The 13,865-nt window shown below is 38.1% G+C and overlaps 1 protein-coding gene across 1 annotated transcript in view; it reads left to right on the top strand.

The window, feature by feature from the left end:
* LVRN (laeverin) overlaps positions 1–13,865 on the top strand; it is a 33,844-nt gene that overhangs the window by 19,583 nt on the left and 396 nt on the right. Inside the window, exons 12-19 of the mRNA XM_030237110.2 lie at positions 1,309–1,448; positions 3,595–3,650; positions 4,961–5,114; positions 5,994–6,088; positions 6,790–6,897; positions 10,576–10,746; positions 12,245–12,385; positions 13,303–13,378. Of these exons, the coding sequence (XP_030092970.2) occupies positions 1,309–1,448; positions 3,595–3,650; positions 4,961–5,114; positions 5,994–6,088; positions 6,790–6,897; positions 10,576–10,746; positions 12,245–12,385; positions 13,303–13,378 (941 nt within the window). The remainder of the gene's footprint in view (positions 1–1,308; positions 1,449–3,594; positions 3,651–4,960; positions 5,115–5,993; positions 6,089–6,789; positions 6,898–10,575; positions 10,747–12,244; positions 12,386–13,302; positions 13,379–13,865) is intronic.

Genomic DNA, 13,865 nt, shown 5'->3' with positions numbered 1-13,865 from the left:
CAGAAAATTATCAGCTTGAGCAGTAGATAGAAGACTAAAAAAAATTAACACTGGCTGTGGGAAGTGACCCAAATATTACTGCACATTAGTATCTGTAATAACAGAAAATTAATGTTTTCAACAGCATTTATTTATGCAAATGAAATTTAAAATTATCAAAATAATAGGATTTTACTACTTAAGTCTTATAATAGGAAGTTATTTTATGGGAGTCTCCAAATAAAAAATTCAGTTATTTTAGAACTCAATGCTTTCCAACAGGTTGGTGGGGTTTTTTGTGGGTTTTTTTGTGTTTGTTGTTGTTGTTGTTGTTGTTGTTGTTTGGTTTTTTGGGTTTTCTTTGTGGTTTTTTTTTTTTTTTGTTTTTGTTGTTTTTTTTTTTTTTTTTTTTTTTTTGAGAAAGAAGAAATACAATGATTAGAATGGGGTAATCATTATGCTTTGGCAAGTCAGGCCTGCATCAGGTTTTAGAACTAATGCTTCTCATTAACTTGATCATTAATTTGACTGTACATAGACAGACATTCATCCAGAGTAAAGCTCTGATGGGTGTAGACTACGCACCAGGACTGGCTTACTGTCTTAACAGAGTGTGCCTTCTCAATCAGGATGTGAAAACAGAATACTCTTCTGATGAGGCAGCTTAGAGCCTTCAAGGCTGCACTGGCTCCTTCAAAGCACAGTGGCCTCTCAGGAGCAGTCAATCAGGCAAGAACATATGAGCAGTGAGATGGACTGCAAGAGGAACTGTTAGTGAGTGGTGTAACTCAGAAGGACTGTGGACTATCTTCTTTAAAATAAGCATTTTGATTACTTGTCTCTTGGTTAGACTTAACAGATTTTTTTAGGTTTTTCGGTTTTTTTCTTGATCTGCATTTATCTGAATACTGGTAGGTGGTCAGTTCTTCTGTGAGGTGCTGAGCACTGTGTTTTGGAGCTGGGAGCAGCAGGTGTGCTGTGAATCTGTGCCCACCAACAGGCGTGCGAGGATATTGCTCCTCATCCTGAGAGTTTACTGTTGAGTAAACTTCCTGAACTTTCACAGCTGCCTTTGAGCTAAAGGGCTGGAGCAAAGCCTACCCCTTAGAATCCCAAGGTGCTCAGTACCTGAGGAACCATTGGCTTGTTGGAATCATCCTACTGGGCACAGCAGAGATCTCAAGTGCACTGAGCTTTTGGGGGATTCTTTTTGAGTCCAGTCTCAAACTCCTGTCTCTTGTCTCAGAGGAGCACCAAGTCCATTGTTTGTAAATTCAAAAGAAGCAGTGCATGGAAAACAAAATGATACATTCTAATGTCACTTTACAGAAATGTTTCCTGAAATGCAAGTATCAGAGTCAGACTATGACTGGATCTTGCTAAATGTAAATTTAAGTGGATACTACAGAGTGAACTATGACCAATTAAACTTGAAGAGATTAGCACGCTTGCTTGAAAATGATCCAAAGGTAAGATCATGTTTTTTTTCCTCAAACTTATGAGCAGACTCTTTCTGTATATTTTTTCATGCAGTTTTTTTCCTGGAATCCCATTCTAGATAAAATGTGATTTTTTTAATTTTTTTTTTTTCTTCAAAAAACCCCTGGAATATCGGCAAAGTGACCATTGCACTAGTCACTGGCTTTTTGTAGTGGAAGATGACAGGTCTGAACAAAAACAACTTTACATGACATTTTGTCTTCAAATTTGTGTTACTAGCTTGTGGCTCTTCTGCTTTCTTTAAATCTCTCTCAAGGAGCTTTCAGTATGAATGCGGGATCTGAGCCTTAGCTGGTACAAAGAAATCATGGAGAAGGAAAATTGTGAGAAAGTTTATTTCCATGTTTTGTCAAAACATAGTGTTTCTGCCTGTGGAATTAAAAAAAACACAACCTGACTTTTTTTTGGCGGGTTGGTTGGTTGGTTGCTTGGGCTTTTGTGGATTTGTTTGTTTTTATGGTTTTGGATTTTTGCAGATAATTTTCCTAGAAGTTCCAATCAATTCTATTTGAGCTCTTTCTGTCCTCTGTAGACAGTGACTTGGAATAGAGTTCATCCTACCTTTGACTTGCCATAGCCTGAACTGAAGGTGAAAGTGGTACAGAACAAATGTGACTTTATATGGGGTGGCATGGTTTCAGCCCATATAATCCGACAGTGAGCCAGAGGCTGCAGTAATCCGACAGTGAGCCAGAGGCTGCAGTGGTAGCGTCAGCTCATTTGTTTTGGTAACAAAAGTGAGAAAATGTAACCTTTTTGACCTAATAGTAATCAGTGCATTCTTTCTCTAGAGTGTCTGGACACAAGGCTGATCAGAGCACATAAAACCTTCCTACAGCACAGTGGCTTCATTTCTTCTAGGCTTCTTTATTTCAGGGCAGATTTACATCATCAAGATGTTGGGTGTGTGCTGTTGGGCCATTTTTTGGCACCATGCAGGGTTGCAAAAATGTGACTCTGGGCCAGACAGGAGGTGCAGGAATAGTCTATTAAGTATAGGTATGGTCACATTCAAACAAGACAGGTTCACAAGTAGCATGGGTTATTAAAGACAACAAAGTAGTTATTTTGGGTTGACAAGTGCATTAACTGCAGAACAGCTGTGGATAGCACTAACAGTAGGACTGCAATCACAAACCTAATTTCCTGAGTGAAAACATTCGGCATGGCCAAGGACGCAAGTCTTACCATAAGGCATCCTTTCTGGGAAGGGTGAGGAGGATAGACATATCATTCTGTGCCTACAGTTTTGTGTCAAACTCTCAAAACCCCCAGTCATGTACAAAATCAGGGTGCATTCTACACCTTATCAACCACAATTGTGCAAAGTGCCTTGGGTGGTACTGCGGTCAAACTGTCTGTTCATTGTGGTAAGGCTTCCTGGTGGGAAGTGTTCTTGGTAGCCATTGTGCAAAACTGTCTGTTCCTCGTGGTCATGCTGTATTTAGTATTTCTTCGTTTCAAGAGGTGGAACAAGAACATGTGGCTTCCACCCAGCATCACATTCCTGCCTGGCAGATGTTGGCCCAAGCCACCCGACTTGTGTCTGCTTTCAGCATTTCTGCCCTGCTTTATGCTTCCAGCTGTCAGAAGGAATGTTTGCTCAAGCAGTGACCAAACTGCAGGGGCAAGGAGGCAACAAGGAGGACAGCAGTCCTGCCACAAGAGCATGAGATACATGCATGTAAGCAGAGGCACACCCATGGCTGTGCCTTGGTCACTTATTTCATGGTAGTCACAGACACGTGCTCTGCACCAAGTATGCACCAAGATTATGTAACTAGGATATTTTTAAGAAATGTGGCATTTCCATGTTTTAATTTCAATTACAGCATTCAAGTAAGAGGAGCCCTTAAATCTCTGGTTAATGGTCTGTAGTTATAAGTTTGCATACAACATAATATATAACTATGTTATGTAGCTCTGTGTATAGCACGTATCTCTTAAAGCACATAAATAATTTCAGTTTAAAATTCAGGATCTATTTCTCAATGTTTTGTAGCCTGTTTTGATTTAGAAAACCTGTTAGGGATCCTTCTGAAACATCATAAAGCTTTTTGTAAACTCTTAATGACATGTTGAAATCGACTAACACAACATGAATGCTTTCTGCAGGCTATTCCCGCTGTCAGCAGGTTCCAGCTATTAGATGATGTTTTTGCATTGACAGAGTAAGTATGTTTCCAATATGTTACAGAAATTGATTAAAAAATATGATTGCACTCAAGATTCCTACTTCTGTTACCTCCATTCCTATCCATGTTTGCCTTGTAAAAATAACTGCTTTGACAAAATGGTGGGGAGTTATCTAATCCCTTCTTTTGTCACTGCTGAGTGATTTACTTCAAAATTTATTTTGTTCCATCTCTAAGGACATGATTTTAAATAGTTGCATTGTTATGAATTTTTTAGGGATTAACCTGCATTTAACAGAAAAAATACTCCAAATGAACATTCTGAATCTTCCTTCGTTTATTCTGGGCTATCTCAACTGTGCTGTATTGCATCACTCAAAACCTCTTTAATTTCTCTTTCTGACTAATGACTTGGTTGTTCATGTCTGTGGTGCTGAGGAGGTCAGCAGTGTTGTAGGGAGTTGAGAAGCATTAAGTGTGTGTGTGCCTCACATGTTCCAGGGTACCAAAACCACCAGAGACCTATGATGAGGGTGTCCCTACGATGAGGGACCTCAGGGATGAGGTGGGCAAAGCATTCTGCCCTGCTTCAGGGCCTGGGGAAGTACCTCTGACAGGACAAAGTAAAAATTCCTATTTCTTCTCCCGTAAGAATGTCCTTTTCCATAAGAGAGTTCAAAACTACTAACTAACAAGGAATATAACTGTGAAGTACAGAATTGCGCTGCTATATGAGTACACCAAAAATCGGGGTTTTTTTCTGAGGGGGGCGGGGCTTTAATTGGAATTTTTTTGTGAAAAAATGAATTCCATGCTTGTTACACACTGAGGGACAGAAATGCCATGCTGAAGAAGTTAATTTCACAAACAGTGTGCATGTGAATTAAATGGTTTGACTTTTACAATATTCCACAAAAGAACATGTAATGAACATAGGTTGTTTCACAATAAAAATAAAGTTGTATTAGAACTAAAACAGTGCTTTTGTTCTTAATTTTGTTCCAGTGGGATAGACATGTGCTGTCAATGTTTTGGTACCATATCCTGCAGACACACACAGATACAGTGTGCATGCTGCCATGCTTACTGCCATGATTGGCCCATTGCTTTGATAGCAGCACTGGGCTCCTTAATAGATGTTTTTGAGAGTTCAGCTCCTAAAATCATGACTCATTTATATTTCTTTTATTTTTTCCAGTGCTTTTTCTAGGTTACTTTTCACACAGTATCCTGATGTTTTATTGTCTGCCCCATAAATAAACACATGTATGGTAGGTGGTTAATGTAAATAAGTATGCTAAAATATGTGGGTTTTTTTGTTTTATTTTGGGGTGTTTTTTACATAGCTTCGGATATGTTCCAATTGAAACAGCACTTGAACTAACTAAATACCTTGCCAGAGAGGATGAACTCTTCATATGGAATGTGGTACTGTTAAACCTTATACCTGAGGATTCAGAAAGTACACTGAAGAACCATGAAGTATATCCACTTTTAAAGGTAAGATCATTTTGCTACTTACCAAGGATATTAGACTATACAAATACATTAATCTAAAATGAATGTTTTTTAAATTCTCAAGAATGTAGTGGTGGCTATGATGAGTCAGAGAGCTTGTGATTCCTGATGGAAACTTTATCAGCTTTTGGGGTTTTTTTGAATAGGAGGAGGTACTTCATTGTACATATTAGTCAATGATAAGTCTCATTGAATCTTGAACTGATTCTTATTAAAAAGCAGAAATACATTCACATTCTTTACATTAGGCTTCATCCTTGGTTTTTTGAAATGGTGAATTTGGAAAACAGAACTGTCAGTCAGCAGTAAGTGAAAAGACCAACACTGCTATGTATAAAAGGCATGTAGGACATTTGTGGGCTGTGCTTTGTACTGCTTTCCATTCACCTTCATGGAGGGAAAGAAGGAATAGTGTTTAGATACTAAATGAAATTATTCTCTCCCGTATTTGACTTACCTGAGATAATACCGTCACATTTATTTCCTTGACTTGTGTTTGATTATTCCACTTATGTTTGAAGTACAGTCCCACAGTATTAGTTCTCTTAAGTTCTAAAAAATAAAGGTATGTTAAAGTAAGTGAAAAGAATAATGTATTTCCTATTGAGAAGGGTTTTTTCCTGTTTCTCTGAGAATTTGTTGTCTTTCATAATAAGTTGAAAGTTCCTAGTGATGTGAAATGGTAACGTGCCAGTCTGAAGTACACGGATATTGCATTTTAGACCCAGTTTATAGTTAATTTAATGTTCTGTATTTTCAAGACATTAATAGTCATACATTTTTAGGATAAATCTGAGTAATTAAGGAAAATAAAAACTTGTATCTAAATGAAAGTAATTTTTCTTTCCCTTCTTTTAAAAGAAATACCTTTTAAAGAGAATGTTGCCAATATACCATTATTATGCAGGTTTTATTCGTCAAAATGCTGATGCTTTGGAAGATGACTATTTTGCTCAGTAAGTATCCTGCTTTTCTTAAAGAGCTTTTTCTGGTGTGATTAGATCTGATACGTTGCAGTTTGGTCGTGCAAATTTAAATACAAGATACAGAAATAATTCTCTAATTTATGTGAACATAACTGAATTGTTATTTTACTGTTCTGTAAGTGTGACACCTTTATGATGACACCTCCAGTGAAACTGCAGTATCAGGACAGGAACATAAAGGATGATAGTTTAAGAATCATTGATTTTAAGGATCATTTAATTTTAGTAGTAGTTCTTGTTTGTCAGAGAACAGGCTCAACAGGCTGCTGCTAAGTTGAAGAAAAACAGACAGCAATGAACTTAAGATCTGATTTTTGGGTCAATTACTAACACTCCAAAATACTTACTTTTGCAAGGCCACTGCAGTCACAGTCTTAAACATCAGAGTGATTTGGACTAGACTCAAGCAGTACCTTAAAACTTCCAAGAGGGATATAAACCACACAAAATCTTGCAAAAAACACAGTACATTGGTTGCCTCATTATATATCCACTAATATTAATGTCTGGGGACCATTATTGTTTAATTATTTTATTAAAACTCAATTGTTCCTAGTAGAGGTTGTTTTGGGTTAATGGCATCATGTTCTGAAACTGTGGTGGTCAGGCACAGTTCAAGTATGCCAAATGTGGTATGCATATCTTTTTGTCTGTTTTAACTTCCCTTCAAGAGCATATTTGGAGAAACTCTTGGCAACAGCGTGCTGGCTGGGCCTCCAGGACTGTTTGGACCTGTCATCTGAACTGTATGCTAAGTGGAGGGACAACCCCGAGTACAAGTAAGAATGGTGATCTGCTCTTGGAGGTGTTCATGTCTAAGGGAGGTGGAAAGTGAAAAAGCTCTTAACAAGGGAGAGGCAGAATGAGAAATGGTTCTGTACACTGCTCTTGTCTCTTGACAGAATGGCAGAATTTAAGACAACTATGTCTGCCCAACCTCCTCCTCTTCTCCAAATACCAGCTCTATGATGATTTTGTAATTGCTGCTTTTTCCATAGACTTAACAGGCTGAGGATGCAGATTTTGCCATGAAGACCAAAAGCTGGTTAGCCGTGTAACAGGGGAACCTCCTATGAGTGCTAATGTCTCATGTGGGCCAGTCCCTTTGCTGTAGCAGAGCCCTGGGGTTCTCACGTACACCAAATCAGCTTTTAAGCCTCTCTTAACAATACTGAGTGAAGTGATGCTTGCATGATATAGCTGTCTGCCCATGGTGAGACCATCAAAGTGCCTTGCATGTTCTGTGTTAACATAAAGGAAGTGTTGGGAACAGCTGTCAGTCCTTACACTGGACCCCTGGAGTGGTCAGGGGTCTGGTCTGTGAGAATGGACTCTCAGGAAGAGACTTTCTGTATTCAACCATTGCATCATTTAAAAAAATGTACAATATATTGAAATTCTTATTCTCTTTTCCTCCCTCTTTCTTTTGATGTCTTTCTATGCAATAGTGAAGTAGTGTTGGCACTGGTGAGTGAGTATTTAAAGTTTATTTTTATTTGTTGTAGTTGTGATAAATATTTTGATTTTTTATGATATATGTTGACACATGTAGTTGGCTAAGTAAACTGGACTTGTACTATTATATTTGAATTTTCTAAAATAATTTCATAGTGATCATCCTCATAAAAGCCAAACTGAGTTTTGCAGTTAGACTGAAAAGTTTAAATAGCCTATGTAAATTTTGTTCCATTCTACAGAGAGCATTATTGCAATTCCACACTAAAAGCAACAGTGCTGTGCTGAATTGTCAGTCTGTTTTCAAAACAGTCATCTTTCCCTACTAATAACATTTGAGGTGATGTTACATACCTTGTTTGACCTGAATAGCTGAAAAGTCTGTGAAATATATTAGCTGATTGGGTTTTGAATTTGATTAAGAATATTAATTTGCTGTCCTTCTTGGCACTGAGAAAAGTTCATGGATTTTACTGGGCCTTATGTGTGGAAAAAATGAAACTCTGAATTTGGTTAAGTGAAAAAAGGATCATGTTTTAAGGAGAAAACCCCACAGAAGATAGGACACTTCTTAGGTTTCAAGTGATGGATCACTGTTCCCATGCAATTAATGAAGAGATGTGCCGGGTAGGAGAGGAAACAGGAACAATACACTTTTGGCCCATATTTCACAGACAAATCCCTTTAGATGCTCTTATCTTCTCCATGCCGAGACCAAATTCATAACAGCTGCTTTGCCACAGGTAGAACCCAGAAGGATTCTCACATATGTGGAACAAAGTAATGCATTTCTGTTTCAGACTGGGTGATCAACTTTCAGCTGAACATTTCCAAATTGTTCCGGGCAGAACATAACTGGACATATTACAGTGCATTTTTATCTGTTTAGTGGAAGTAACTAGAGCGGTAAACCCCAGCCAGTTTCTCAGTTTTACTCTTTTTTCATTATAGGAGTATAGTGAAGCTTGCTAAATTAATGTATTCTCTTAGATGCTGTTACTGGCTTGTCTTTTGAAAGAAGGAAACTAGCCTTGGGGGAAGGACAGTATTTCAGTCCATTTTACTTCTTTACTAAAGGTTCACATATACTGCTGCTTCTCTCAAAAGTTAAGAAATCACCATGTTATTTCTGGATTGATTCAAAAAAGTAATGTAAAATAACCTGCCCTACTTTCCAGCAGCTTTTTGCATCTTGCCTAAGATCCAGAAATGAGGGATCCTGGCAGGCCAGTAATGTCAAATCACACTGTCAGGAAAAACATCAAGATGAATAAGTGACACGCCTCACTTGATGTAACCTCAAGCTCCAAAGTCCCTTTTTGGACCATACTGGACACCCTCTGGGAGCTACACAACATGAACCACTTCAGGGCCACCACAGATGTCACCAGCCAGCAAACCATTGCCCCACAGTAGGAGCCTATCCAGCCTGCCTTAAATGTTGTACATCAGAGCTGCAGCCAAATCATATACAGAACTTGTCTACTCACACACAACTTTACACTTATTAATGAACATTTTCTTGCAACTACCAGAGCAGTTCAGTAGTAAAATAAAAAGCTGTACTTTGGCCAAAAAAGCTTTACCCTGTTGTCACCATACTATGACCTCTTATTGCAACATTATGAAAAGATTATTAAGCAAATTATTAGACCCTGTAACTCAGATCTGTTAGAGAAGGATTCTTCACAGGGCAATACTTGAGACTGACATAACTACTCTACATGTCATTCTTGGTGGTAAATCCCTTATGTCCCAGCAAATATCTATGTAAATGAATCCAAATTATTTTTTAAAGTAAATATAGAACATGCCCATGCTCTCTGTTAGCATGACAGTGAAATCCCCCCATCTGCAAGAGAACTACCAAAATCCCTGCATCTTGCCTTTTCACTAACAAGTGATGTCTGTCATGTAAAACACCCAACTCTCTTGCCCTTTCCTACTAGTCCTTTGTCTCCAAAATTTGTAACTTCCTTTTCTCTACCTTGTACTCTAAAGATTCATGTCCTATATCCATCCTCCTGACTCATTACTCTGTTGGCATCATCCTCATTTTCTCTAGGATAATCTGCTGAAACTCAGGAATTTTTCTCATGTTTAAATTTGAATTTGCTGTTTCCAGATTTGGGCCTGAAGAATGGCTTTTCTGACCAGAAACTTATCTGTTTTTCTAAGTGTATCCCCTGTTCAAAGGGAGGGTATTTTTTACACCTTGATTTACAATCTTGGCTTAATGTAATAATAAGCAGACTAACAGTATGACATAGGGAAGTCAAATGTTTTGTTTATAGCAATGGAACCCATTCTTCTGTAGGGAATTAGTCCAAAATATCATTAGCTGAAATTGTTTTCAGATAGCCTGCATAGTAGAATACTGCTCTCACTGAAAAGTGTTTACAATGACTTAATGTCAGGGACACATCATTGCTGCAGGAAAAATTTCCTGTCCAGTCTTTGCATTTAGAGCATTATACTGGTAATGTTTACATTTAGTTTCTGTTATGAAATTCATTGCCCTGTTGAGATCTCTTCCCTGGGGTGGGAGTAACAGAAGACTGCCAGTTGCACGGAAAAATGTCCCTTCTGTTTCCTTCTGTGCTACAAATGGCTTTTCCTACTGAGTGCATTCACTGAAAGAACTTAGAAAAGGCTTGTCTGGGATGATGCATACATGCATTAGTACACTCTTTAATGATGTGATCCATTTCCTAGGCTGTGATGGGGAACAGTGGCATTGACAATGTATGTGCACAAAATACTCTGGTCCAACTGAGCTAAAAATATTGAGGTTTTGTGTTTCCTTTAAACTGCATGCTTTTTAAATGCTCAAATAATAAATAAAACAAAGAGATTTCCTATCCTTATTTACACTGCTATTCTGTATTTGCATTGTTGCATATCTTTTAACTGTAAATAAACATTTGATTTTGGTTAGGCATTAACAACAGGGTTTGTCTCTATAACAGTACAGTACTTTTAAATTGTATTTTGCCTTGCAGAATCCCCTTTCTAATTAGAAGAACAGTCTGCTGCTATGGCGTTGCAGTGGGAAGTGATAAAGAATGGAATTTTGCATGGGAAATGTACAACCATACTGACTCCATTAAGGAAGATGAAGACATCTTGCTCTATGCCATGAGCTGTGCCAAAGAGTCATGGTTACTTTACAGGTGACTTTGATCAAAGTATATCTTTGTGTATGTAGATGCAAATAACAAGAACAAAAATACTTTACTGTGCAAAGCTGGTAGAGGTGTGCTTGCCACAGAAGCATGTGTCTTGTCAACCACTCTAAAATTTAAAAGAGTTTTGTTAGGGAGCAAGTATTTTAATTGCTGTTTGTCCATTTTTCAATCCTCCTGCAAATACAACATGTGGGTCATCAGGTCTTAAGTCCTGACTCCGTGTGGGCCAAACAGAAAGTTAAGACATATGTCAAAGAGTCATGTCCAAAATTTTCCAGAACATAGTTTGGAACACTATGTTTATTTTCTTTTACTGGCATTTGTATCTTTGTCAGTAAAATGATGTTGAATTCTCCAATCAGTCGTGTTTGTAGTACCTAAAGCATTTGTTGAAGGGTGGAATTTTTGCAGTGATGGTCTAAAGAATTATCATCCAAACGTTCACATAAACTCCATGGGTCTAAAGGTGTGGAAGTATCACTTTAGTCCCTCCAGCCACCTGCTCTCATGTGGAGGTCATTTGGGAAGACAGAAAAATATGACTGAGAATAAGACAAGAAATGTTGCAAAGAGATGCCCAACCAGCTATACTATTTTCCCCCTTGACCTATGATCCTATGACCTTTTTCTTGGAACAGGCTAGCACCATTCCCTGATAAATCAAGGAGTTGTGCTGAGCTTCTTCCTCCATGTATTTAGTAGCTGACAAACCAATTCTTTTTTTTAAATGCCACCCAGAGAGTGTTTTGGGGTGAAGAATGCTAAGATGTGCTTTCCCTGGCCCTCACAATTATGTCCATTATGTTAAACATAGGGCCTGCAAAGGGGAGAAACCCAACTCTTCCCATAAAGCAGCTGCCTACAGTACCCTATGAGAAAATAACTCTAAAAGGGTTCATTTGGAAGTAGCAGCATGCAAGGTAAAACATTGAGGCAACACAGAGAACAATTACTTTTCAAGACGTTCAGGCATCCACTGCCACTGACACCATTAGAAGACACTGCTGAAATCCTGCCTTAGTCCTCATAAAAATTTTCTAATTGAGTCTCGCTGTAGGGGACCCTATAAACAGGTTGTTTTTGTGTAAGTGTCTCACTGGCATACTCTGTAGGCTCCATCCAAGTCACAGTGCAGTGAATTGCCTGAAGGTGAAGAGCAGTGTGCCTTTCCACAAGCTTGTCTGGTAGGAGCAGTTGTCTTTCTGGTGCCAAGAAAGACATCTATGTCCATTTGATGTTCTACACCCTCACTTTACTAAGAAGTGAAGAGTCCGTGTGCCAGGACAAATGTTAAGGACAAAACCCAAGCTGAATACGCAGCTCAGAGTGACACCAACTTTGGTATAACCTTCCACATCCTGATATTTGTTGAGCTAGGAATTTTTGTGAATTTTTGGATTTTATTTCCAGATTGCAATATTGCATATTTCCATTGTAAAAGAGCAAGTGACAGGGGTTCTTTTCTTTCCTGCTTTTCTAACAGATACTTGCAATATGGGCTCAGTGACACAATATTTTCTTCCAATTGTACTTCAGTCATCATCTCACATGTAGTGACTAAGGATACTGGGCACCGTATAGCCTGGGAATTTGTTACAGAAAATTGGCCCCTTTTAAGTCAAGGGTAAGCAACAAGTTTTGGTTTCCTTTAATTTCTGTGGCTCTTTGGCTTCTTCCTCTAACTTTATGTTTAAGCTGTAAAATTCAAGTGCAGAGTTTCCTTCCAGGGATGGCTATTTGTAATGATTGATTCAATTAATTATGCAAAGCAGAGTTTTCAGAGGATTCAACTCTGATCAGGGTTTAATGCCAAAGAATAGCTCATCCAACATGGAAGAATTTAAAAATTAGTCTGTTCATGACCATTTCTGTACTTTTAAGTACTCCTGGGAATCCTGACTCTAGAAGTGGGTTTATCCACTACGATTTTACAAGAGGGTGTAAATGCTGTAAATTGTGGGTGTGCAATGCTGAAGTAAAATCCTCATATGTAAATTATTGCTAACACTAGAAAAGACAAGTTGCAGCAGATTTGTGTCATATCAACTTGTTCCCTTATAGAGCTTTTCTGTGTTCTAAATTTATGAGAAGTTTGCTGGAAAACTGCCCCCTTATTTTCAAACTATAAGAATAGCACAAATGGTTTTTTGTATGCTACCCTCAAATAGCAACAGGAACACCAGCTTGTTAGACACATTACTGGTTAGTCTTTTTAGCTCAGTTTGGCTGTATGACCTCGAGGGATTATCTGTTTCATGCAAAAAAATCACATTAGCAAAGTACAAATACCAGATCTTTCTGAGAAATGAAAATAAAGGGTAATTATTGTATTTCCTGCATTTCAAATGTCTAAATTGAATATTAATGGCAGTTCTTTAGAAGAGGGAAAAGAGTCCATAGTTGCAAACTTCAGTTTGCTTATTTAGTTGGTATTTGCAGCATAGTAAATAATCACTAAATAGTGTGAATATTTTCAAATGAGATGAAATTTAGTATATTTGCTAATGTGCTATTTGAAGGACCTTTATCTCAATTTTACAGATATGGGCATGAATTACTGCATGATGTACTAAAAGCCATGGGAAGATTTGTCAAAACAGATGTACAGATCCAAGAGGTAAACCGGAGAAGCATTTAGTCTCAACTTCACGGCCAGTTTGTAAATACAAGTTTTTCTTCCTAAAGGGATTCATTGACCATAATGCTGATGTCTTCCAAACCTTCATGTTTCAAGCAGAGTCCCCACAAATTCTATCAAAACTGTCTCATTTTCCTCTATGAAATCTGTCCATAGAGACAACCTCTCCCATGATATCTACTGAAAATGTACCAACATTTGGGCAGCTGGCCTGTTAGGCTGTCATACTGACATCTGTTTAATTCCTCATGTTGTTCAATCACTGCTTTCCCCAAATATTTATTTACTGTTCTTCACTCCTCTCTTGTCTTTTGCCTATTAGACTGATGAGAAAGATTTCTTGTTCTGTGATTGTAGAACAGGCAGCACAAGAGGATTCTTCTACCCAACTAGTCCTAGACAGTGTGGTACCACCAGTACCAGTGAAGTTGGCTGCATTTGAAAGGATTTTTAGAGGAACAGCAAA

This window comes from Serinus canaria, chromosome Z (genome assembly GCF_022539315.1).
Source record: "Serinus canaria isolate serCan28SL12 chromosome Z, serCan2020, whole genome shotgun sequence".
NCBI classification, from domain to species: domain Eukaryota; kingdom Metazoa; phylum Chordata; class Aves; order Passeriformes; family Fringillidae; genus Serinus; species Serinus canaria.
Note: the sequence above shows the minus strand (reverse complement) of the source record. Positions and strands in the feature narration are given on the sequence as shown.